A 27,094-nucleotide genomic window follows, 5' to 3' on the forward strand; every position below is an offset into this window, starting at 1 on the left:
GATGAAGTCTGTGAACAAGCAGAAGCAGCCTGTGTTTTTGTTCACAGTACAACTGTGAGCAAAGGGGAGGCAGGGCAGCATTACCAGGCAATCACAGTTTTGTGACGACGGCTCAGGCACAGCCACAAACGCAGACAAGGCACTTCTGGGGTAAGGAAAGAGGCTGCTGCAGAAACAGAACCAGAGGAGGGGGAGCAAGATTCAGAAAGGCTCCAGCAGAGCAAGGCACTCAGAAAGAATTATTAATATGAAGATCTGGAGAAGGAATAGACTTTCCAAAGACATATGGCGGGATTCAGCAGGTGCAGATTTACCAGGGGGCTCAATCCCCCCATTCGCACCAGCTGGTGCAACAACACGCTCCAGTGTCACAAGCTGCAGTGGCTGAGACATCCCGCATGGTTCCTTCACTCCGACGGGAGCAGTGCCCACCCCGTCCTCTCCTGCCCCGGTCCTGGTGAGAAGCTCATACACTTTCACCGATGGGAGAGCTGCACCAGTTGCCAGATGAACAGAACAGACCCCTCCCCTCCAAACCAGTTACAAAATGTTAATTTCTTTTTATTGCTCTAGCTTTGGGGGACAAGGGAGGGGTTAATGATCTGTCTCCAATTTTTGCCTGCTGCAAGTTAAATATCTTCCTTAGATACTTAATAAAAAAAAAAAAAAACAAAAACAACAACAACAAACCAAAGCACTTTGGCGCATAGCTCAGTTTTCCACTTGTTTTTCCCTTTGGACATGGAGCTCTTTGCAAATAAAACAACAACGGAACATCCAATTGATACCCAAGAATGGCCAACAAATTCACACACCTTTTTGGCCAGAAAACATCTGTTATGGGGAATCTCAAGCACGCAGGCCCATTTGAGCTGAGCTGTTTCAGAGGCCTGAGACACCCACCTTTTCCTGAAAGCTGACGGGGCTCAGTGTGTCAGGATGTATCCACACACACGAGGACCAAGAGACTGAACAGTTCTGCCTGTGCTTCAAGTTGCAAGAAAGCTGGACAGAAAGCCGTACGGCTACAATAGAAAAGCCCCCTGCCCGAGCTAACGTGGACGGGGAAATCGGGGAGCAACTTTCAAACACCTATTAAATATCAAAGAGTGGGGAGGTGGAGATGAGCAAGGGCATTTAGACAGCTTCAGGACTGGAACAGGTTTGCTCCTGAGCGGCTCGGGACACGAGTAGAGGCTGGGGCAGTCTGTCTGTCTATCCCCATCACTACAGGTGTGCCCTGATACATGTGCTTACAGCAATCACAGCCCCCGCGTATCACATCAGCATTAAAAAAGTGTCCTGATGTCCTTGGATGAAAACTCACTCTCGCCCCTAGTTTTGCAAAGAATGTGGGAACAGATCTGACTCAACGAATTAAAATTACCCAGGATAATGAGTTTGTTCATTTTACCTGTGAAAACCTAGCAGGTAATTCTGAAGCTATAACGAAAGAAGCAAAACAATGCAGAAGAGAAAGCAAAACAACAAGAGAGAAATAATAAGGGAAAAAAAAAAAGTAACAAAAACCTTACAGCTATGGGACACTGGAAACATAAAAGCTGGAAGAGGAACAAGACAGCACAGTCATGTCCTAGAAGAGCCTTGTCTCATGAAAATTTAACTGGTGAAGTGCCAGATTGCTAAAACTACTTGCTAGGGTTACCAGCCCGCAGCAAGTCATGAATGATGAAAAGATTAAGAAGAGTTAGTGAGTTGAAACTGAATGCTTCCTTGCCTGGAAACATTCTAGGCAGAAAGGAGGAGGAGTTGTAAAACTGCTACCTGGCCGAGACCCAAGTTCCAGGCGCAGCGCGTAACGGAGTAAGAAAGGCTGAAGAAGCAGCTGCGAACACAACAAACGCCATGCCTCAACAAGGAGGGACCAGGGTAAACTGCAGAAGAGGGGAAACATATGACAGAGAGAGACAAATATACAGAGATAAAAGCTGTTAAACAGGCCTAGCTTGAGGGAACACACTGAGCTGGGACCACCAAAAAGAAAAGACAAAAGCTGGAAAACTCTTAGAACCCACTTGCAAATATTTAAAAAAAAAAAAAAACAAAAAAACAAACCAAACCAACACCACACATTATTCATTGCAGATGATTAAGAAATTAACTCTGAAATTCTCAGAACTGATGCTGGTACAAAGAGAATAAAATAAAAACATGTTACAAAAATGTTACCTGGCATTCAAAAAGCCAAAGCTAAAATAGCCAACCAGGAAAAAAAAAAAAAAAAATAAAATTTCTTGTATCTGTGCAGAAGCAGCCAAACCCCAAAAACTAGCTAGATATGACACATGGGTTCAGAAAGAATTCCAGGCTTCTCTACTTGCCTAAAGCACAGCAATACGATTTTCCAGCACATTAGGGAAGCAAAAGTAGAAACAAAAAAAAGCCTACGTACCGGCTGGATTTTGCTAATGTCACTTAAAATGGAGGAAGAAATCCTCGCAAGATACCAAACAGACTGCAGCAGATGGTAAACAAATATTATGAAGCAATCTTCACAAAATCTGCAGTGTGTCACAAATACACAAAATGGCAGAGTTTGGATAAAAGGATCATAACAGGCCATATGCTGTTGGTGATTTTATTTGTAGCGATGTGTAACGCAGTGGCGAAACCCACAGAAAGGTCCAGCCGTGGGAGAAGCGCAGCCCCAGGTAGGAGCCACAATGGATGGTACACTGCAGCTAGCAACGACTAAACAAACAGGAGAGGAGCCTGCACTGGATGACAATTATCCACATCTGAAGAAGCAATGAAGCAGGTGAGAATAAAGCTTAAGCTGGCAAAATTTGATGCCATTGGATATGGAAAAAGTAACCAGAAAACAATCGCACATCAATATACATAACATATTTTAGATGCCAGTTAAATGGCAGGGGAAACGGTTTTGTGCAGATGTAAATGACAGACTAGAGACATGAACTGAAAGCACAGAAGCAGATGTTAGAAGACACAACGAAATAAGTATTTCCAGGAAAGTTCTACACATGGTCCCATTAATATGGGCTACTGCTCTGATTGCAGCGACTGCTACTGGTGCATGAAGTTCAAACAAAGCTAACGGGTGATGTGGGAGGCATGTAACAAAAATATTAACAAATTATTAAAAAAATGGCAAGGTCTGGAGCCTGGTTTTGCTCAGGTCTCTGCTGAAAGTCTTGTTTTAAAAAGTAGGACAGGAGAAATGTTGAGGCTGCAGAGAAATAACACTTACAATCTCCATAACCTAATCTTATAACCTAAGAAAGGTTTCTGGCATTTTAGGAGGGGAAAACACAAACATAAGAAAAATAAAACGCACTAAATAGTACTTGAAGGACCATAAAACAGTATTTTCTTTCATTATCTACATATAGAATTATCCATAAAGCTCTAAAAGGGGAAGAAATGCTAATAAGAATGCAAGGCCCTATCTTGCCGTGTCTGCGCTCTCACCTTCAGCACACTACCTTCCTCATTAACACTCTGAATCCCCTCCAGCTCCTTCCTGCTATTTCATCTCTATCAAAGGAAAAAAGAGTTACACAGAAAAAAAAAATATAATAAACATTAAAAGGGAATAGCAGGGGCCCTCTCCACTTGAAGAAAACTCTAGCTCAGTATCTTATTCCATAAGACACAGATTTTTGACTCCCCTTTGCAGCTTATTGCTCTTCAGGTAGGACAATCCCCCAGGAATCCCTCAAAAAAAAAACAGGGTTCAAAGAACAGAACTGAAATAGCTACTAGCAGATATAGGCCTAAATCTGTACTAACAACCACCGAGAGCTTTCCTAATTCAGCAAAGGCACAACAAAACCACCTTCACGGGGTGCAAGTGCTACTAGGGACAACCCCAACCCACAGCTTCCTCAGATTCTGCACAGCAGCTGTATTTCCCAGCTTCTCAACCAGACTCACGTGGCCTTTTGGAAGTTATTACTACGGCCCAAGTTCAACCAGGTGGCATCTTCCTGCAGCTCTCGTACCTCCTCCAGGAGCTGAACCCGAGTAACTACCCAAACCTCCTGCTCTCGCGCGGGAGACAGACAATGGTGTATTTAGCTTGAGCCCAGCAGAAGGAAAAAAGGAAATATTAACTTCCAACGCTGCTACATTTGGTACAAGATCTGTACCTTGCACGGTATTTCTGTAAAAGCTGTTGCTCTTTTGGTTTCTCCCAATGGAAGATTAAAATTTTTAACTTAGACCTACAGGTGCTTTATACTTTTCATCTAATTTGAGCAACATAATTTCAGTAAGGTCATGCTGGTAATTAAAGCTGTATTGTAGAAATATGCTCATTCAAGATGTGATTAAATAATAAAATACTGCTTAGTTCAGTATCATCATTAAACTCGCATTAATGCATAAATATTTAACTGGAACATACAACGAACATAAACATTATTTATTTTTAAAAATTACAGCCCTATAATGTGACAAAGGGGACAGTTTACACAAGTCATACTTACATTCAAATGCTGTTGTCGTTGCATCTGGCAAAACTTGACTGATGACATCCTAAAATACAAAGAAGAATTAGCTATATATCATACAGGAAATGCCCGAGATGGTTCAGAGTAAATCATCTTAATTGCTCCTCTGCTGCAAGCTGAAGACTTAAAGTCCTGCTACTCACCACTGCCCCAAAATTAGAAACTTTTTAGCACACAACACAAATCAACACAAATCATGGTGCTCTTCTCCTTCCTCTCCATGTTACCTTGAGGAAAAACTGGTTTTCTTTTTAAATACCTCAATCATAATTGCAGACAAGTCAGTGTGTTGCAGTTTAAAGAATCGATTTTGTCCGCAGCTTATAGAAAAGCGTACATCTAACTCATCGAGGTTCCTGCACAACTAAATCAAGAGCAGGAGAGTGGATTTTCGTTTGTTTTGTTTCAGGTTTTGGTTGTTTTTTTGGTTTTTTTTTGAGCCTTGACATACAGCATTTACTCAAAATTCAGTGAAAAATATCTGCTCAGACTGAAGTCATCCTGGCTTCCCAGCGTATGTGCTGCTGTCAGCCTTTGCGAGGCTGCAATACGTCACGTCAGGGCACGGCATAAATGCACAGCATGGTTTTTTTTCCTTCCTGCTGCCTGACTTCTCATGTCAGACAATCTCTCCACTGACAGTGTCACAAAGTGATTAGAAATTAATGATCAACAATATTTATTGTAGTACATACACTGTGAGCATCTTGGGGTGCTAACAGCCCCCCCCTTATCAAAGCTTTAGCGATGACTGTCACTTTCGTTTTCTCTAATGTTCATTCAGTCTAAAAATGAGACATTAAACATCCTGTGAAATGTCAAAAAGACACAATACCATGAGAAAGCAGCAAAAGCAACCTAAAGATTTCCACAGAGCTAACTGAAGTACCTAATATTTTGAATGCTTTCTCATGTTGTCTGCTCATTTTAGATGCTAAAACAACTCAATCGTACGTAATTTAAACTATTAATTGTATACAAAAAACCAAAAGATGTGCAATACAGCTTACCAAATGATGTAGACTATAAATTTGTAGAACCAAAAGTAGAAAAAAAAACCAAAGAAACCCGCCCCCAAACGTAAACATTGCCACTTTAACGAAAGTTCTTCAATGTAATACTTCTACAGGGTTTGACAGCTGTCAGTTCTCTGTCAAGAGCCAGCCAAACTGTGCCCTCCATTCCTAACAAGAAATTAAAGTCTTGCCTAAACAGAAGACTGTGCTATTCACTAATTATTTCTAAATCCATTTAGTTAAACACTGAAAATCCCCCAGCAAACACACTTTACTTGCGTTAGGCTTAAGCCACTTGCAAAATATTATTATGTGGGCACACAGATGCTCCCACTGAATGGATTTCAAAATTGTTATCAGAAAAGGATCCCAGCTCTGGGGTATTTACAACCTGCACTTAGGAGGTGTGAGCATGCCACTGAGACAGAGACGGTTCTGATGGCCCCAAACGTCTGCTAGGAAAGCTCCAAGACTCCCAAAGCTGCGAGAGCACTGAAACAGTGACGGCAAAGTATTTTGTAATTTTTTTTTCCTATTCAGAATAACTTTTTCTATAAATTCAGATTCTTTAAAATGAGTCATAACCAAGTACATGAATTTAAGAACTGTACTTCATATAAGACAGATTACGGTATAAATAGTTAAAAAGAAAACCCTACCAACAGCCACAAAAATCTTTGCTCTAGCCAACTTTCACTCTTCCTATTTAACAGATGCACCTGAGATAAACGAGTCTCACAGGAGGTGGGAGGGAAGGCAATCACACCATTGCTCTGCTGTTACCATAGTATTTTCATCAGCTGCTTAAGACTTCCACGCTCAAACATTCAGCAGACCTCTCAGTGACCCAAGCTTAAAGGATTACCCTAAACTTCAACAGATTACGCGCGGTCATTTTCTACTATCACAACAGAGATCACAAGCAATAAAACACTACAACTCGAAGGCATTGTTCAAGTGGGCTCACATACACGACAGCTTCTATTTTATCTTACAAGACTGAAAAGTCTCTAACAACAAAGAAAAAAAATCAGGAAACAGCGGCTGAAACAAGAACTCCATCAAATCTGCTCTCTAGAAGAGCTGGGGAGCACTTACCTCTCGGGTCAGGAAACAGAAAATGTGAAAGCACTGCTTTAAACAGTCCAAATACTGAAACCACGGTCCTCTCCCATCTCAGTTAAAACTTGTTTTATCTCAGCATGACATCACAAAGTTACCCTGAATTAACACCAAGGGCTTAAATACTCCAGTGACAGCTAGGGCAAACGACTCTAGACAGCTTGATGAAACAAAAATAAGCTTATTGTAATTCATTTAGTGGTGCCTTTAAAATAAATCTGTTTCCTGGTAACTTCCAGGTCTGCAAAGCTGACATATACAGAAGATATTTAAAGTGACATTATGAAGAACAGCTCTTAGCACGCAGTTTAGGAAAGTAATCAAGAGAAAGCCTAAAGGACACAAACAGTGCCACTTCTGTGGGTCAAGCACTGTCCTACTGAGTCAAGGCCAACCACCAGCACCAACCTGCCAATCCAATCAGGATTTTCTGTATTCAAACTGAGTTTCATACCTGTACAGGCTCCTCCAAGAGACAGAAATGGAGCAGTTGAAATTTAAGAAATTTGTGTGTAAGGCGTTGCTCTGAGCATCAAGACTCCTGGACTCCAACAGGTGACTCTATGGCTACGGACAGGATATTTGGTGACTCTACACTGCAGCTCTTCCTCTGAAAAAGGAAGATGTACGCCAGCGTGAAATCCTGCAAGGCTACGCTCATTCGTATTCACAATGCTGTTCACACTTCCAGGATGTTAAATTAATAAAAATAGTTTAAAGAAATGTTGCTCTTCTCAAAGATAATTTTGCAGATCTTTCTTAACACAAAGCAGAACATGGGAGCTACCTTAGAAGGAAGAACAGCCTCACTAGGCAGGTAGTCCAAGGCTCTTCCTGGCCCCCGTTCCCACCGACGCTGCAGATCTGGGGGTAGACTGACTGGGTCAGCCCCAGTCCTGCCCTCCCCACCACTCTCGGGGCTCCCTCCCAGCCACACTTGGTACCAGATCTACCACGCTTTAGCGTACGGAGCCTTATGTCATTTAATTTCCGCAGTTACCAGATAAATTAAGTGCATGTGCATACTGTGATGGCACCTTCTGAAACACAGTTAGACAAACGAGGGCCTTGAGACAGTTCAGGCGTTATTAAACTTCTTCCTTCTTAAGATTTCACAGTCCACAAGAGAGGACAAGACATGAAAATGACAATCATCCAATGGTACTATTGCATGGCTGCGCTCCCAGTTGAACACTGGCATAGCACTCGTCATCCCCACATCTGCGATTTCCACTGATGGCGAGAAACGCGTCATCACCTACTGACTCACCACATGCAACCCAGCCCTTGGTCTGGACGGATGTACTGCTGTCTCCACTACCCTCAATGCAACAGCCTAACAGCGGACAACCGAAAATTATCACCACCAACACAGATGTGACCTGATGGAGAAATCTATCCACTTTCACGCGACAAAGAGCTGGGACTTTTCAACCCAGGAACAATTCATATTATTCTATCAGTGCGTGGAAATAATTCAGTGTGCAGATGGCTGGAGACAAACTCATGCCTGCAGAGGAGCTGGGTGAAGAGAACCACAGGGGTTTGCAGCAGCTGCATCTTCTCAGAATACTGTGAGCGCAGGGATCTCAACCTGCACCACGTAGAACAGCGGGCAGCATGCGTGGCGACCCACCCAGCGCAGTTCTCCATAGTGCTCTGCTGTGCTAAATGAAACAACTGCACAAGGGTACTGCTCCCCACCTCACCAGCTGTGCCTGGCTGGGGTAGAAGTGCCTACAGCACAGGCAGTGGACATCACCAGATGTTTTGTGGCTGCCTCACTGGGTAGAGCTTCCTACGCAAACATCACAGAAGTTCAGGAAGAACATCGATGATCGCCGAACAGGTCATAACAACAGAAAGTGGAAAACCAGCAATGTACACTCTTGTTGTGTTCCACCATCATCCGCTGCTTTTATGCTGAAGCAACAAGGATGAAAACAAAAAAGCAAAATGGTTTTGGAAAGCCATGCCCTCAACCTGACAACACTTCACTATTTACTTTTAAGTAATACAACCAAACTTAATTTCCCAATAATTCTAAAATGCCAAGGGATAGTCCAAGCATCAGCGATTGTCTCATTTTATTTGGGAAGAACAGGAAAATGGGAAGCAGAGTGTGGAGCAAACCTGTCTCAAATTTGCATCGCTTGTACTTGAAGAGTAGAGGGGGTTTTCCCTAGAAAGAGGGGCTTGCTGTGTAGCCAGTGGAAACCCACAGCAGTCTCCAAGGGGAAACCGCCACTCCCAAAAAATCTCACTGGCCTGTCTAAAGTTCTGCTCCCTCTCCTCCATCTATAGAGTCTTGGAACAATGCTAAATGTTAGGAAGAATGAAGCCTGGAACATCTACCATCTGCTCCAATTACCTCTGCAGTCTTCTATAGGACAAACATTTAATATTTTCCAGCAAATCAACCCCTTAATCCCTGCATGTCTTCTCAGTAAAATGCCACACGTTGAAAGAGATCTGCAGAATCTCTCTCCAATATCAATAACAGAAGAAACTAAATATGCACATGATTTGTGGTATGGGAAGATGTTTCATCTTCCCTTTTTCTTCAGAAAAATAGGGGCTCATGGAGTCCCTAGCAGAGATGTGTTATGTAGGAAAGATGAAGGCATCCTGAAGAAAATAAGTATGTCCTGCTCACAAGGGTTAGACTTTCTTTGGGCTAAGGGTGCAACTAAGAAGAAACAGCGAGTGGGATAAATATCCACTGCCATTTCTAAGTAAACTGAGGCTCTCTGATGTGCAGATGGGGACAAAATAAGGCAGGCAGGGCTCTAGGGTAGCCCAGACCAAATGAGATGCTGCAAATCCATAGCATAGCGACGGGCAGCATCATCAAGAGCTAGTACAGCTACAGCCCCTGCGCAGAGCGCTCAGTTTTGGAGCCTGAGCCAGGGAGGCACTCATTTCCAAACCACAACTGCTGGAATCCCCCGAAAGCCGTGCCTTGGCATGGCCCCACCAGGCCGAGGCCCTTCAGTCCCTGGCAGGAACCAGCCCCTCAGAGGAGCTGGGGCCACGGCTGTGCAGCTGGGCCCTGCCGAGCGCCCCACGGCAGCCGACCCCTCTGCACACGAGAGAGCCCACCCCAGCCGCGGCACCGGCACCGCCGCCCGCAGAGCGGGGAGCGGCACAGGCGCTGCCCCAGGCCGTGATTTTTGTTCTCCTCTCCCAGAATCACGTTCCCATTAAAACTCTGAGGCGCAGACAAGAGGCACCAAAAAGCCTCTTCCAGAAAATAAAAAAAAAAACTCAACGCACTTTTCGCTTTCTAGGGAGGATTTTTATTACCACTTTCCCCGCCAGCCCGGGCTGACCGGTCGGCGGTGACGGAGCCGCCGCGTCCCCCCGTCTCCTCCCAGGCAGGGCTGAGGAAGCGACCCGGGCCCGCCGCCCCCGCTGGGACTCACCAGCACGTCCCTGAAGAGCAGCTGAGGCGCCGAATGGACGGTCCAGTCGACGGCCCCACCGTCGGGGATTTTGATGCGGATGACCAGCGCCTGGCACTCCATGGCGCGGGAGGGGCCGCAGAGCAGCCAGAGCATCCCCGCCCGGCCGGGCTCACATGCTGCGGCGGGCCGCGGCGGCTACCGAGTCGAGTCGAGCAGAGCCGAGCCTGCGCCGGCCCGCCCCGCCTGCAGGAAGGAATCGCTACCCCGGAACCAAAATGAGAAGCCGGGAGGAAGGAAAAATGGAGGAGGGGGAGGAGGAAGCGGAGGCGGGAGCGGAGGCGGCGCCATGTTGTGGGAGGAGGCGGCTCCCAGGGCAGGCCTGGCCCGCCCCGGGGAGCGGGCAGGAACGGCTCCGAAAGGTGGGGATAGAACGATTTTATTTTTTTTTTTTTACGTCCATTATGCCTTCTGCTTTTAACAGAAAAAATACCTGTGAGACAGCAGTCAATCAGAACCAGGCTCGGACTCCTGCGTTAGTTAAAAAGTGTGGAAAGTCCCGAGTGCTGCCGGTCTTCAAAATTCAGAGTATGAATTGGGGTCACCTCCAGTGACCGCTTCTCCTCAGGAACTCATGGGGCTTTTGTCTTCAGGTTATTCAAACTAACACACAAAACCATATCTGCAAACATAAACCCAGGTGTGAGGTCCCTGGCGCTCACAGCCAGACCAAAACGCCAAGGTGTTACTGGGAGCACTGGAAGCAGGCCGACTCTGTGCTCGTTACTGTAATGTCCAAACATCCGCATTAATGTGCTACAGGCAGTTTTGACAATAGCTGTCATGTACTTCGCGCTGTCTCCACATTACAGAATACTCGGCTAAATATCTCCTATACTGATGCTCGGGTAAAATTCTTCCACCAAAGAGTTTTTCCACATCTGTTCAGTGGTGCAGCTGAAAACAGCCTGTTTCAAAACACAGTCTGTTTTAAAGCATAACTTTGATGAGAAAAAAACCCCATTAAAAGCTTACATGCCACGTCCTCAGCAGCAGCAAAGAATGGTTCTGTGTTTCAGCATGACAGCTCCATAATCTCCGTACCACAATCACAAGCCATGATATGCTACGTGCAGCTTTTAAAAAAAAGCTTTTTGCCAGACAGAAGTTAGAGGGACGGCTCTCCTCTCCATACACTCCGCAGCACTGAACTTTGCAGTTCTTTTTAGTGGGAGAAGAGCATTAATCTCAATTGTAGGCTATTGATCTGTACATTTTATCACAATCTCTCACATTATCATATATGACAAACTGGACTATTTGAGTTATATTACCAATTTAGAGGGCGGAAAAATGGAAGGTATATTTGATTTAATTCCTGAAACATCTTGGAGCTTCCTCATACTAGAATTCTACTTTGTTTGAGCTGTAGAAAAAAAAAAAAAAGGATCTTTCAATGGCCATTAGCAGAGATAAATTCTCTCTCTGTTCAATAACTTTATAATTTAGTTCCTACACTAGAAATTAATAGAGCCCCAGCTCCTAAGTATCTAAGGGATTGCTGCAGCCCACACAGACATCTTTCTGTTCAAATGAACCTTTTGCCTACAGTCCCTGTATACCTCTCAGTCAGGCTCATTTCAATCAGATTCATTTTCTATTAAATTTTAAAGAATAGGATACAGAATCATAGAATTTCTACAGAACTGCAATTTTTCTAAAATGTCTTTTTCATTTACAAGACTATGGGGAAACCAACTCAATTTGCCAAATTTGCATAAATATTATGTCGCTTTTCCAGAGCTAATCATAACCTTAATCCTCCATTCTGATTTGTGTTGATGCAGCTGTAATCAAACTTCAAGGTTTTTTATCTCTTAGGAAGCAAAGCGCATCAAACATGTGTTTCGTTTGATTTTGACATATATTTCTTTAAAACCTGTATTTCCTAAGAAATTTTAACTCTAATTACACCAACGTTTGAAACAAACAGTTAAATTTTATCATTCTGCAGAATTTCTGTTATGAGAACAGAACTTCACCAAAATCTATTTTTATATTTTTCCTCAACTTTGGGGGAAAACATGTGTGTAGCAAGAACACTGATTTTTTTAATATGCATTATAAAATATTCTTAAAGTTCAGTATTTGACTGCCCCTTTTGACTGTCCTCTTTAAATGTTTCCAACATAGGAAGTTCAAGAATTCTAGAAAGCCACAGAAAAAAATAATTAAGCAGTCTCATTTTCTCTACTAAATCCAGATGACATGCTGTCAGTAAGAAATATGCATAGATTTCCTATTTATAATTACGTATCCAAAGTTATTGTCTATCCCCAATGAAATAACATTCAAAATCTGCAAAGGAACAGTATATCAGTTCTTTAATTACAGGAGGATCATGAAGCCCATGACTTCTATAAATTTTATTTTATTTCTGTGGGGGAAATATTCTCGATCAGTGCCACTGACTTCCAGGCTGGTTTTCTGCTACAAGCGCAAGAACAACTGTCTCACTGCAGTCTGCTGCTGCTCTCTGCTGCTTTTCATTGCGGTTAGAGAGGACAGGGGAGATCTGGAGATGGCCACGTAAAGAAAATAAATGTTTGTTTTCAAGGAAAAGCAGAATGCTGACACAGAAGAATACTAAAATGATTAGATTTGCCATGCTGCGGAATCTCACAGGAGTATCGGTGAGCGGTATGGAAAAAATGCTGCACCCCACTGATTGCCTGGAAGACTTATGATAATTTGCAAGGCCCTCAAAAAGTAAGGAAATAAGTTATTACTTGTTTCCCCCTCTAATTCCCACTGCAAAAGAAGTTCTCTAACATAAGTCATTTTCTATCTTTTCACTACCACAGACGACATATAATGAAATGTTGAGTCCCTCTACTAAAACTCCATAAAAATAAGAAGAAGAAAAGAAAGAGCTGACTCCCCTGGCCCTATTCTTGAATATTCCTGTTCCAGGATCTGTATCTGGGAGATTTTCCTTGCTGTTGGTGGAGGGATGTGTGAGCTCAATCGCGGGAGTGAATCAGGCCAATGCAGGTGAAAAATGCAGTGCTTAGAGCTTACATAGTTCTCTTTAATAATATACAACTTTCTATGTTGATAAAGTAACATATCATGGTGAAATTCACCTTTTTTTCCTTCCAACATTTTCAGAGTGCGGCAAACCGAATTCCCTTAGGCTTATGAAAAAAAGTAGGTCAACAGTGTCCAGACCTTCTAAACATATTCTTCTCTAAAATGCACCTCCCAGGGAAGAATCACCCAAATGTATCAGCTTGATCAATACATGTATAGATTAAGATCCCTTAAAACCTGCAGGAAAACTTGCAGAAAACTAGCTGCGTTCCTTCCACGGCTTCCCACTGCCCCTTGCTGTCACTTTGCACGGGCTCTGAGGAATAAGAGGCAAAGGACTGTGAACCAAATATCAGGATAGAAATTGATCTTACTTTCAATTCAGTGGGAGCAGAATCCGGCCTCAAATAGTTCTTTTAAAACTCTTTCTCATAGCAAACTCATCTTGAACTGGAAAAAAAAAAAAAAAACAAAACAGTAAACTTGATTAACTTGATTTAGGCTGAATTATTAAACGTTCAGCTCTTGCTTTAAATTATGAACACATTTTGAAATAAAGCCGATTACAAGCATGTTTTATGTCCGTTTTAAAGGCTAGATACGATACACAGTTACTGAAAAATTACAACGTAAACTATACCAGTTGGATTGAGCAACAACGGCTGTGTTACTGTACCCCATCAGACCAGCTTCAGGGGCTGCATAATTGTTTTTCTGTCAACCTATAAATTCTTGAGTAACAACAAAATTATTGTGATTTTTCTTACTAAATAATTCATGTATCACAAAGCACGTATATAACCAGGCCCATGAATCACTAAGCACGTAACAATCATATCTAATGGTATTTCTTCCTGTAAGAGTAAAAATAGGTTTGGCTTTGCAGTCTTTTATGATCTTGTTAAAAAATGTCAAGTGTTCTTTTAAAGTGGTCTGTTTTGAAATTTACACTTTAAACTTGAAAGTTTCCTTGATCAGACGTTTTGTCTGAAGGATTACTTTTAATCATGTTTTAATTCTATTAGGATTATTAATATCACTGAGAGTAATAAATTGATTTTATAATGAACTAGAACAGAGCTCATAAACTGTGCTTGAAGTGGTGCAGTTGCTATTAAAATCACTCCAAGCCATGTGTATTCTGCCTTACCAAGCAACCCACCACCATAATGCATCCAAACTGGCTAAATTAAACAAGAGTATTCCGGCATTTCAAACCTTAGTGGCTTCCTCTGTATTTTTTTAAATGCTGAACAGATACACATTCCAGTTTTCTCTAAGACAACCTCCTCACTGAAAATGTTAATCAACTGGATCATTTATAACTTGAACTGCGACAAAATCGTCATCTCCTACGGTCTGCTGCAGAAAGCTCTCATGCTACACGGACACCGTTACTTTCTACATACATATTGCAGTGTATTTACTAGAACACTATGATGTATTAGCATAAATAATTAAGGCTAAACTACACTCATCTATGAGTAATAAGTATTTTGTGATACATTAGCCCTCTTTCAGCTGCATTTATTCACTTACTAATTCACAAAGGTCGGTAATTGACATTGAGTCTCCCAATCATTAATGCAAATTTTGATGTTCTACTGCACACATGCTTTACTAAAAAGACTTAAATGCAAACACAGTGATAACATCTTATTATTTTCTAGAAATAAAGAACATCTTTTAAATAAACTTGGAATATATTAGTGACAATTTTTATTCTACATTCCCCTTGCTGTAATGCCAAAGCTGCCACTTTTTCTTAGGCCTATTTAAACAGAACCGTACAGCCCAAGAAAGCGTAACACGACATCTGCTTCCATAAATACGTATATTTGGGGATGAAATGAAGACAACTCAATTACTAACTTACTTTTCTGTAGTGAACATGATTAAGGAGCTACAGTAAAAGCCAATTTAAATTAAATGGCCAAAGTAAATAATATATGAAGCAAAATTTCCTTTGTTTCAGGCAAAGTTAGTCTAAAGGAGAGGCCTAAGGGCATTCAGCTATTAAGAAATACTTAAGTTTCATTCAATAATAATGTGCATCAGGGAGATGTATGATTATGGTTTGCAAAGAGATTTAAGACGTCAAGGATCTTTTTACTGCTGTTAGATTCTTGATTTGGTCAACTCATACTTTTCTACTTGGTTTTTCTTGTCTATGAAATTATTCAATAAATTCTGTTTCATCAGAGAATTTAAATCTGTCCATGACAAATGGCAGTAACACTTCTCTTTTGAGTGCTGGAAAAATTAACTCTGGATTCCTGTTCTCCTTTTTCAGAAAGCATTAGTAATGGAAGGAGTATGAACACGTTTGAGAATACTTACTGCTGAAGAGTACCAGGCTGAGGTAAGCAACTTCTCAAAACCTGACATTTTTAGCTCATTCTCAGTCCCATTCTAGACGTCCTTCCTACCAAATCCATCCTTCTCCATCTGAACACCACCCCATCCCTTCTATTCCACTGAGGCTGTTTTTGGTGAAGCCTCTCATTTGCTCAGTACATTTGTCCGAGAATGAATGATTCCTCCACTCCATTTTCCTGAAGGAGCTCCAAAAGTTCCACATCATCGTTCTCCTTCTTTTCTCCAACTTCTTTAATCTTAGCAGTTAAAAATATAAGAGTAGCCTTTCTCTCTGTTGAAGAGTAATTAACTTGCCTTCCTACTCCACCGCTGCAGAGCTGGAACTGCTTTGAGTAAGTAAATTAGCTGACACCAGTGTACCTTCCCGTAAGATCTCAGAAAGGACCGACAGTTTCTCTCAACTGGTTGACTCAAATTAAGGTGGAGGTTATTGATGTGGTTACTGTTTTACAGATTTTTGGTATTCATACCGTTCATTGAGCACAGGCGAGCCTGGCAAGCCTACGCAAGCACGCCTGGGAGCTCAGATTTGCATACAAACACAGGCGCATCGCTTTGTCAGATAGTCCTGTTGTTAAATTTGGGACACTGCTGCTCACAGGAGTCTTGAGAAACTGAGATCTGCTCATGCCTGCCAAATTTTGCAGGCAAACACAAATATGCAAAAAACCAAAGGAAAAAAACCAAAAGATTCTACCTAACACTGCAACGCACACAGAATTACAGTAGGTCAACCACAGAAAGCAAGTTGAGGACAGATCTAACTTCTGCTTAAGTCAGTGGAAGGTCAGTTGGCTCCAGGTTTCTCTGAAGACTGGAGACAAGCCCTGGATATCGCTCCAGGGAAGGAAAGGGAATCAAGAAGGGGACACAGCAACTTAGTTTTGAGACAATGTTAATAATGAACACAATAAACAATTGTGAATATCAATCCTTACTAGTTACATTGGAAGAAAAGAACTTCATGCTGAAACTATGTCCACCTGACAGTTAGCAAGTAGTAAAAAGGAGTGTTGCTATATGTAAAAACGACACTTAAGTACAATGAGCTGCCTAGAACACGTTTGCATTACTAGTCACAAAACTTCACTAAAACAAACTTAGAAACACCCATGTGTTATCATAATCTCAAGGAGCAGACAATATCAGAAAACAGTATTTCTTGGGGTACTATCATTAGTGCTACACAGTCTCTAGTGAAACATTCGTCAAGCAAACAAAAAGGTATAAAAGTGAAATATAGTAATTAAGACCTGGGTTTTATCGATCGTGTGGCTTAAGTAATTTTTCACAACAAACATAAGATTTAATAAGTATAAGTAGTTAAAGATCTTGACTTGGCTGTAGTCATTAGCATGTAATTGAACTGGTAAAAAAGATCAGTTAAACCTCTGTTGATTACCACCTTATCTTTGAAAGGCAATTAAGGACCTCAATCATTGCAACAAGATTTGATTGTGCAGCCTTTATTGGACATTGATCTTTCAGCAAAGCGCAGTTACATTTTCCATTAATTTACAGTAACACAGTTTAACTGGGATACCTGAGACCATTGACCTAGGTAAGATGTAATGCTAAGCGCTCGTTTAGGTTAAGATGCCCTCAATAGTCATTACTGTTTAAAAAGACTGCGACAAGAAGTAGCTACCTGATCCTCTGGGTTTAGACTACGGTTTCATTTATCTGAAGTAGTTGTTCAGTGAGGTGAAACAAAGCTCCCTGCCTTTTTATGTCATCTCTCACTCATTTAAACATCATTCTTGAATACAGTAAGGAGATAATTAAGGCAAGACTTACAAGATAAACTGCACTTTATTTCAAATGGAAACGGTGCAGATCAAATATGTAAAAAGTTAGAAAGGTCATTTTGTAGTTCAATCATCTATAAAAAAATGTGTGTCAACATTAGCATATGTTGCATATACAACATACATGCATTACAAGCCATTCAAAAAGGAACCTGATAATTAAAACAATTACAAATAAATTATTCTGGACCAGAGGAATTAAGAAAGTCAGGTTCCCTACAAGTTTGTCTTTCGAAGCAACGAGGTTACAAGACAACCCAAAAAGACCTTACAGGCAACAGACAGCAGTTAGGTGCTACGCAAGGAAACAATGCGTCTTTGAACAGCAGCTCACCTTTAAAGCCCACTTTGGGGACATTCTTTAGTTCAAGCATTCAGACTTTTCCACAAGAGAAGACCTTGCTCTCCTTATACGGGACTGTCCCTTTAGAAAGCAGCAGCTACAAGGCAAGAGTTTATGGTGGTGGGGATTAGAAAAGTGAAGCAGCAAAGGTTCTGCTGAGAACTACCTACGTGCTGCATGCTCATCCGTGCTTGCCATTCCCACGTTCCCGAGCCTTACAGAACATTTTTAGACAAGATGGTCTAAATCTTCATGGATCTTCTTGGCCCTCAACACTTCATCTTGCGTTCAGGCCAAAACTTAAAGATAAGTGATCAAAAAAAGATAACTAAGAAGTAGGTATTTATAGCAAAAAGAGAAGGAAAGCCAGATGAAGTATTTTACCTTTGGTTGAAGACAAGCAGGTAGGTGTTTATTCATACTTGAAAATTGTTTTTGTCATGATTCAGTTACTCTAGCATTATCCCTTATAAAAAGCATATTTTCCCTGTTAAGTACTGTAGGGGTCACGTACCAGCCTTAATGATAGAACAAATGATGCTATATTTGCACTCTGCCCTCAGACATCTTCCAGTTCATCCTTTAGCATGATCAACTTCATAAGAGCAAGAGGTCTATTGATTTTCATGTAATACAAGAAAATATTACATTTGCTTAATTGTTACACAGTGAGATCATTGAACAAGAAATCAAGTCTCTGTTTAATGCTGCAAGCAGCACAGAATTGCACTGATCAATAGGGTAGTTTGTCAAAGATGTTCTCTAAGGAGACTTGCCCATCACTGTATGGACAAGGAGTCATGTTGCCTGCATTTATTGAAAAACAGGTAAGCAAAGTCAGCAGTACACATTATCAGAAATCAAACAAGCTGCAGTGAGTGGAGGTGCAACTCCAATGAAGAGCTGTATTTATAGTCTGGTAATTAAAAACCATTTTATCAACCTTGCGTTGAGACTAAACCTTTACAGCAAGGTATTGACAAGATCCGTGGCAATGAATGAGCAGTATTTGACTTTAAACTTATGAGCTGCAGTTATTTAACTTCATCCAATACAGTGAAAATCAGTTCTAGAAAAATGCTAAGTCATTTTTATTATGAATGAGGCTTCTTGTAATGCTGTCTCTTATCTTTGAGACCCATTTAACTTGTGTGAAGAATATTCTCCAAAATTAAATAGAACAGCGCAAGTGCTTCTCTGATTAAAGTGTTATTTAGTGCTGCTTTTAGAAAAACCACATGTATTGCTTCATTAAGTGGGAAACAGTTCCATTATCTGGAATTAAGTAAAAAAGTATTTAAATGAAATTATACTGTAGCTTGATAATAATTTATTTAGGAATAGTGATTACCCTCCAAAAACAGTACTCACCCATTCCACATTTATCTTCCTACTTATGAAAATTGGAATAATCAACTTACGTCACCAGATGCAGGATTTGGAATAGACAGCATTGTTTGCTGGCACTAAAACTAAGCACCAGGAGTATATCCTGTACAGGTGTTTCTGTTGTTTGAACTTGCTATCAAATAATTCTGTATTCCCACTATCCAAATAATTCCCTAAAAGCTTTTTCTTTGCCAAGGTTTCCAAATGAATTTAAGTCATTTCATCATTAAATATGCCTGTTACAGCTGTGCTTAGTTACAGCTGAAGAAATCAGTTATTTTGCATAAAAAAAACTGAGGGTAGTATTCTTCTCATTCTCCTGCGTGAATTAAAAATATCAGCAATCTGTAAATTAGTGCAGGGCACTACATCTTCTAGATTACTTAAGTTTTGGTTTTTTACCTATAAAGCAACCAAAAAAAAAAAAAAAAAAAAAAAAGGCAGATATCTGGAGTTCAAGAATTGCAAAAATTACAAGTACAAACTGTATTTTAGATCTTTTATTTAAATATAGTCTGAAGAAATGTGATACAGCCATTTTTAACTTACTGGGGTGGTATTCTTCCAAAGAGTCTTCTGGGCAATTGTGAACAGTCAGTGCCATGGATTCATTCAAACATGCTTGCAACAATGACTATTAATGCATTCTGAAACACCTAGTCAGAGCCTAAACCCGAGCAGCTTAATCTTTTCAGAGACATTCTGAAAGTGGCTAGTGTATTCACAGTTTCTTTACCCACACACTACAGCGCGGTTCTCGAAGTTGGTAGATGCACCCCTGTAAATGATCACAAGTTTGCTCAGCAGTACTAGTCCCTGACTTCCATAAATTCTAATACCCTTAGGAATATTAATTCTTCTCCCAAGGCTTCTACTTTTTCAACCCTACTGACCTCTGCAAAAATAAATCTCTATGACCAAAAAGTCCATGAAGCTTCCCGAAGACAGCATGTTAAGTAAAAGAATACACTGCAAAAAACAGTTCTTTTTAGTCAAAGGGAGCAGCTATTTGTAGCAGCCGTAACACAGAAACCCACCAAATGACAAGTACGTGAGGGCATGATTTCAGTACATTGCGCCTTCATCTTCTTTATTTAGAAAATATATAGTAACGGGGCCATGACTCGTGTGAACAGTCTCTGTGACACTGACAAAGAACCAGGAGCCAATTCCATACAGTAAAGTTGGGATGCCTAAGGAAAGACAAAAACATGTTACATACAAAGACAGCAAGCCAGGAAAACTAAAATCGCCTATTAATATTAAAGAATAACAACTCCAAAATGACATTAGAGGAGAAGCATTCCTGTAAAAGCTGCCTTATTAATATTTTGCCTTTAATGAAATGCTTACAAGCAGCATCAGTACATAACAGCCTTCTTGTGTCTCAAGCACACAAGAATCAGAAAGCAGCTTAAGAAAAGCAGCAACACCCAGGAATTATTAGAAAAAGAAAATGTGAGGATAGCAGTATGAAAGAGGTGAAACATGGTCATCTATACAGCCTGATTTCTACTGAGTAAAAAAAAAAAAAAAAAAAAAAACAAACAAAAAACCCCCCCAAAACTCCAAACACTAAAAATCAAACTTACACCCCCTTAAGTTTATCAGTTCTGAGTTTGTCCATGTATCAGAGTAGAGACAGGAAGGAAAGTAGGCAGTGACTTCATAGATCAACATGAAGCTGCTCTTGGGAAAATCAGATCACTAGTCAAGACTACCGATGCCACCAAAACCGGAATGAGAGAAAGGTGAATATATAAAAAGGGCCATCATTTTTAGCACTGCCGAGTTACCCGTCTATTATATACAACAATATTTTACTTAACCAAGGGGAAAAAACAGAGATGGATTTGGGCCCTAAATTCAGTAAGGTACAGAAACACCAAATTTAACTGGCTTAAAGTTATGCAAGTGCTTAAGCTAGATTCTCAGAAGAGGGAGAGGAGTTGACTTTTTAATCATGCTTGCTAATCATTTAAAGATGAAACATGCAGAGTTGCAAGAAAAATGAGGAAGATAAAAGGTCTGAGTATGTGGAGGGAAAAATAAAATCAGATTTAAAGTTAAGAAATCAATCTTGGTGATTAACTTTCTTACTGTGTCAAAGATCAAAAAAATGAAGACTAGCAGACATGTTTTGTAAAAAGTCACTGAAGAGTTGCAAAGCCAATGAGATTTATTTTTTTACATGAAATATGAAAACAAGACATTTACGAAATTAGTTATGTTACTGTCACTGTGTGGTATCCCTACACTAAATTTTGAATATTAATATATTCAAAACTTATCTATATCTATTTTAATATTAATATTGCAGCAGCACTTTAGGATCCAGCATGGTCCCAGTCCTTCACTACATCAGACACGGCCTGTAACTAACACAGAAAAAATTAGCCCAGGCACTTGCTAAGAAACAACTTGTTTTGCTTCATCTAGAACTCGTGTATTTGCTTAGAGGGCAGAATTTCATCCACGGTAAATAGAACATAGCTTTTTAGGTGGAAAATGATCCATACCAACCGATGTCAGCCATTTAAATAACAAGCCCTCGCCCGTTTGCTTTAAGGCGGTTTAATTTTTCACTCTCACAACGGGGCAGAGAAACACGAACTCGGCAAAACCCCGACGAGGATCGATTTACAGCTCTGCCTTCTCGCAGCTGCTCAAAGCTCGGAGGTTTTTTCATTCGTGTTTTCTTACACCGCCTGGTCCGACCCGGGGGCGGGGGGCGGAGGGCGAGGCACCTCAAGCGGGTTCACGCACCTCAGGGGGAGAGGAGCGGGAAAGGGGGGGGGAAGGAGGGCGAGAGGGGGGACCGGCCCCCGACTCCAAGGGTAGCGGCTCCCGCCCGCCAGCGCCGCTTTCCCGCCACCCTGTTCCCGCCTCCGCCTGCCCGCCCGCCTCACCCCGCAGGCGGGAGCCCAGGGCCAGCGCCTCCCCGCCCGCCCCGCGAAGCCGGGAGGAGGCGGCAGAGCCGGGACTCACCGGCATTGAGGACCTTGAGGGCGGTGAAGGCGGCGTTCTGGAGCGCCAGGTCCTGCGGGGCGGCGCGGGAGCAGTGGTACTTGATGAAGGGGAAGCAGCCGGTGCGCAGGACGTGGTAGTTGGCGCCGTTCACCCGCCAGTTGAAGTGGGAGAGGCCGAACTGGTCGTTGCGGACGGCGCTGTACTTGACGCAGTAGGAGGTCCAGTGGGGCAGGCCGCGCTGCCGCAGGTGCTGGCTCAGCACCTCCGAGGCGGCGGGGCGGGACGCCGCCCCCGATCCCCGCCACAGCAGCAGCCCCACCGCCGCCTCGTGCAGCCGCCGCAGCACCCGCATCCCGCGGGGCTACCGCCCCCCCCCCCCCCCTTCGCTCCGCACCCACCCCGCACCAAGCGCTCCCGCCGGCGCGCGTGCGCCGCCTCTGCGCCTGCGCGGCCCGAGGGCGGGAAGGGGCGGCGGCGGCGGCCGCGGGACAGGGCTGCGGGGCTGGCCCTCGCCCGCGGGTGAGGGGGGGGAGTGGGGCGGGTTGGTGCGTGCGGCTCCCGCAGGGGAGGGTCCGGTCCGAAAGGGCCCCCCGGAGCTCTCCGCGCTGAGGGGAGGCGGCGGGGGCAGTGCGTGATGGCACCCGGCACCGGCGGGGAGACGGGCCCGTCCTTCCTACGGCGAGTGAGAATAGCGCAAGGAAGCGGGCAGGTGCGTTTTCAGAAAGGGTTTTGGTGACAGGAGCGCCCGGTGTGGCTGGGGCATCTCCCCGCTGCGGGATCAACCGGGTTAGCGTGCACCCGGGAAAACACGCGTTAGGCTGCGTTGGTTTTACCTGGTGAAGCCTGACAGCGATCCCGGGTTAAAACCAGTTCTTTGAGAGCGTCAGACCCCTTCGAAGAGAAGCATTTTAAAATCGTAGCCAGTATTGCACAATATGATTTCTCTCAATAAAAGCGAAGGTTTTGAACCATTAAACATTCTATTTGAGAAAAAAAGACTGTACAGAAGAGTACACTGAGAAATGGGAAGAGATTTTTTTTTTCCTTTTAATAATTGCAAACAATATCTCAAACTCAGCAATCTCAAACCGTTGAGCTGTGGTGGGATGAATGTGCTAATTAATCAGTTACATTCCAAACAATGTACCCTGTTTATTTACTGTAATGTACTACGTGTGTGTAGAACCAGTAATTATTAATCATATTTGACTCAAGTTCACCTTCCTATAATTAATAGAGCATATAGTGAGCTTTAATATTTTTCTTTATTAGTGGCATCAGTGACTGAGAGTAGAAAAGAAGTTGGACTCTGATACTGTGGCTCACTATGGTGAGGGGCTGAGCTAATGCATTACACCTTAAGAGTGTAATATATTATATTTCTCTTATATTTCATGGTCAAAATTACCTCCTATAAAGCTTTTGCCTCTAAAGTGGACATATGATAATGACTTTCATTTTTAGAAGTATTTATTTCAAGATATTTTGCTGTTAACTTTGTGTTGCTCTTGTTAGAAGTGCAAGAAGAATGGAAAAATCCTTCGGCCTCTGGCATCGTAACCTCGCACTGGTTAGGAGAGCGTAGATGCACCTCTGCTTGCACCGCGTACCACAAACGGAACGAAGTAGCCTCTGTATTTACGAATGCATAGCAATACATGACGTACTTCAAAAGTGTGCAAGAATCATGACCAAACATCCTAAAAATGAGGCTGGCAGCATTGAAGCATTCTTCCAGATGTCTTCGGTTAATGATACCTGGTTGCAGAGTTCAGGTCTCTTGTGTTTGTTGGATTCTGGTAGAGTCTGACCATTTTTACGTCAAAGCAGTCTTCTGTAATGCGTATCTTTGTAACGAAGCTAAACACCTGCCCAACCATTCTTCAGTTGTGCTGATACATTAAATTACACGCATAAAGATTGTCAGTGACTGTAGTTCCTAATGTTTAGTGCCCGATTGCTGTAACAAAATCTGTAGTCTAAAATGAAATACAGAGGATCTGCACACTGTAAGAGGGAGGACCTCAGATCTGTGATAGATGATTTGTTAAACGGGAAGTGATGTTCGGTAATCACTGTGAAATGTTGAGGACCAGGTTAGTCTGAAGATTCCTGGGATCCATTACCTTAACCTAGATGGAAGGTGGTAATTTCTCCTGAGCTATCAGTTTGAATGAGGTTTCAGAGATCTTTCAGGAATAAATAATCCAATTGTGTGAACAGGAGAAACATTACTATATTTCTGACCCCCCCCCTTTTTTTTTAAAGATTACCATTTCATTTTATATATGCTGTATTGCTAAAAAAAAATTACATTTTTGGCAGTTGAATGTGAGAGACTGTAAAGCGGTTTCAATCCTTCCATCAGCTCAACGCTCAGAAGTGTTAATAGTAATTAAAAACTTTTTTTTCCTCAAAATACATTTCACACTTTGCACATACTGAGAAATCTCTCTCACCATGGGAACTTTCAGATCAGTTGTTCCCTGCAAAAACAGGTACAGTTTTCTTTTGTCAGAACAGAACAAAGACATAAGGAAGTGCAGGTTTCATTTACTCCTAGGACACCGCAGTCTATTAAGTGCCAGTGAACTAATGAGCCTCTCAGACCTTATGTTGTTCTGGCTTGGATCTAAGGCTTAATTCTCCTTAACCCTTAAGGAACTAGCTGACTCCTATGCCTCGTTTTTCCCCAGGATATTGCTGCTGCTGACCAAATAGGGACATTATACAGCTTGGATAGGAAGCTGGGCGAGACATCTACGAAGTGCTTCTCAGCAGTAAAACGGGAGGGAATGCATTATAAGTGCGGTGAGGAAATAGAACAACGTAACTGTTCTGGAGCCCCTAAAAGTAGAACAGAGAACAAATATATCTCATCTTGTAGGAAGAACTAATAAGCATTTACACTGTGCTTTTTGTCATATTGGTTCCTGGCAAATGAGAGATCGTTGTTGTACCTGGCACAGCCAAAAATACTTCTGTTGCTTTCATTTCTAACCATAATAAATAAAGACTTCCAGGAAGCTCATTCATTTGCTACATTTCACATTAGAAAAACCTGTGTGGGCTCTGGTATGTCCAAAACCAAGACCATATTGAGATTACATGTAAGAAAGGAACAAAACCAAACAGGAATTAAACATTTTTTTCAATCTTTATTTGAAATGAGGATCAGCATTTATGCAAACATTCTCACCTGCAATAAATTATTTCTGCAACCAAAGTAGAAGAGAAAATGGCTAACACAAAAGATAATGTACGAAGCTAACGGATCAAAGACTCTGGCACTGGGAAAAAACTGGGCGCTGATCTGCTGCAACTGCTTGGTCACATTCATTATTTGTCTTAGAAACTGGTTTTGCCTGAGCTTTTTGGGATGTAACCTCAAAGGTACTTGCCATGCTTGGGGCAGTAGTGCCCATCCAATGGAGAAGATGCACTCTCCTATAGTAAAATTTAGAATGTGTTGTCTGTTGGGATGAGATTACAGATCGGATGGACAAATTGTACAAATATAACAGCGCACAGCAATTCTGGCAACAAAGTCAGCAGTACCTGAAACACAGAATTTATCTGCTGGACACGTAGATCCGCAAAGTTCACAGCGTACAAGTATAATTCTGCTGGTCCTCTCAGAATCTCTTGTTGAACCAGTGCCATTATTATTGGTTTTGGTAATTTGAAAGTGAACATAAAACAGCTGCTGCAAAAATCTGAAGGTAACAAAAGAAATTGCAGAATGACAACAGTAAGGACAATCGGTTCTGAGGAGAAATCTGGGTTGCTGGCCTTACTGGTAAGAGGGCATTTAGGTGTATTTATTCACAGGCAGAAGAGCTCTGGACCTACTTTCACGTTGGAAGCCCTTGTTTTAGAAGACAATAGGTTTGAAAGGGAATTTAGGGTCACGGTACTCTTTTTCAATAGGGTATGATCTCCTGGTCTGATTGCGTGACAAAGACAGCATGAGCCCTCCGTGTGTTCAATTAATAAGATTTTAAAAACAGATACTGTACTTGGAGAACCACAATGTAGACATCAGGGTTATTACGATCCTCTGCTTTTCAGCAGTTTATTTTTGTGAGAGGAGGAATATTCTAAACACTGCACTCAGAAACCATGGCAATGTACTGTCTCATGTTAAAATTACTTCACGTGCCAATGCAGAAGGAAAACCAAACCTGTTCTTACAGATGAGAAAGCGTTTCCAGAAGCATAAAGAACAAGGCACTTAAACATTTTCCGTTAACTATTCTTTCAGAGCATCTGCTTTCGAAGGTTGCTCCTCTTCCAATTTCAGTTTGTTTTCTGCTGTAATTCCTAGAATTGCTTCAATATCTTGAATTGCCATCTGTAACAGATTCAAGGAATACAGGTTATTTAATGGGCATTACAATGAAATCCAGCAGGCGACGTGCACAGCTGGTAGTGCTTGCCTTGAACGGTAACCGGTGTCACACAGGACATGATGCACCAACGCAATTGCCTGACTTCGGGGAGAGCTGGGGGAGTTATTAGTAAATATGTACAAATCTCAGGTTAAAAAAAGTACAATTTGTTGCAATTTGTACTTCTAATTAACTAACAGGTATTCTGTTTCACATAGGTAAATCATTGTTAACTCACTATGAAGAGTTCCCTTGTGGTTTTTTTTTTTTCTAATAGTTGCTTTTTACTCCCTCATATTGAAAAAAGGGGGGGTTGTTTGTTTATGCTGTAACATGTTGAAATTAATTATATCGTCTCTAAAACTGTCATTTCACATTCTGCTGGTCAGAGGAAAATATAGTTGGAGTTAACACTGGAAAGAATCTGATATAAATTATGTGATTTAAGATACAAATCTGTAACGCAGTGCTCCCCTTCACCTTTCTACAAAACACTTACAGAGAGGATCTTAGAAACTTTCTATAAAGTTAAAGGTGACACAGTTTAGCAAAGTAACTCCCTCCGGAAAGTTCAGCTATTCTCTGCAATCAAAAAGCAGCATTGTAATGAGTGCTGGTTTCAGGGCACGGGGTTGGATTCATTATTGCTCTACTGTCTCCTTTTGCCAGCAAGGTCGGAGTCA

At 41.9% G+C, this 27,094-nt stretch overlaps 3 protein-coding genes across 8 annotated transcripts in view; all 3 read right to left on the reverse strand.

Moving 5' to 3' along the window:
* Positions 1 to 10,294, reverse strand: part of MAP2K5 (mitogen-activated protein kinase kinase 5) — a 129,032-nt gene extending 118,738 nt beyond the window's left edge. For both annotated transcript variants that reach the window (XM_086757542.1, XM_086757541.1), the window contains exons 1-2: positions 10,060 to 10,294; positions 4,473 to 4,521 (exon numbers count right to left, since the gene is read on the reverse strand). In XM_086757542.1, coding sequence (XP_086613668.1) covers positions 4,473 to 4,521; positions 10,060 to 10,194 — 184 coding nt within the window. In that variant the 5' untranslated portion in view covers positions 10,195 to 10,294. The remainder of the gene's footprint in view (positions 1 to 4,472; positions 4,522 to 10,059) is intronic.
* Positions 10,295 to 12,407: 2,113 nt separating this feature from the next.
* C12H15orf61 (chromosome 12 C15orf61 homolog) lies at positions 12,408 to 22,423 on the reverse strand. 2 transcript variants are annotated; one of them, XR_015259947.1, is made up of 4 exons: positions 22,039 to 22,423; positions 20,088 to 20,243; positions 13,506 to 13,581; positions 12,408 to 12,613 (listed from the first exon to the last, which is right to left on the reverse strand). XR_015259947.1 is itself a non-coding variant. In XM_086757676.1 (2 exons), exons 1-2 carry the CDS (start codon positions 22,370 to 22,372, stop codon positions 20,116 to 20,118), a joined length of 462 nt encoding a protein of 153 aa, XP_086613802.1. In that variant the 5' UTR covers positions 22,373 to 22,423; the 3' UTR covers positions 19,536 to 20,115. The 2 variants fall into 2 exon arrangements, 1 of the variants encoding a protein (XP_086613802.1); XM_086757676.1 differs by lacking the exons at positions 12,408 to 12,613; positions 13,506 to 13,581 and having other exon boundaries at positions 19,536 to 20,243.
* Positions 22,424 to 25,158: 2,735 nt separating this feature from the next.
* Positions 25,159 to 27,094, reverse strand: part of IQCH (IQ motif containing H) — a 63,905-nt gene continuing 61,969 nt past the window's right edge. For all 4 annotated transcript variants that reach the window (XM_086757308.1, XM_086757307.1, XM_086757306.1 and 1 more), the window contains one exon: positions 25,159 to 26,374. In XM_086757308.1, the coding sequence (XP_086613434.1) occupies positions 26,273 to 26,374 (102 nt within the window). In that variant the 3' untranslated portion in view covers positions 25,159 to 26,272. The remainder of the gene's footprint in view (positions 26,375 to 27,094) is intronic.

This window comes from Chlamydotis macqueenii, chromosome 12 (genome assembly GCF_036417535.1).
Source record: "Chlamydotis macqueenii isolate bChlMac1 chromosome 12, bChlMac1.mat, whole genome shotgun sequence".
In the NCBI taxonomy this organism is placed as follows: Eukaryota; Metazoa; Chordata; class Aves; order Otidiformes; family Otididae; genus Chlamydotis; species Chlamydotis macqueenii.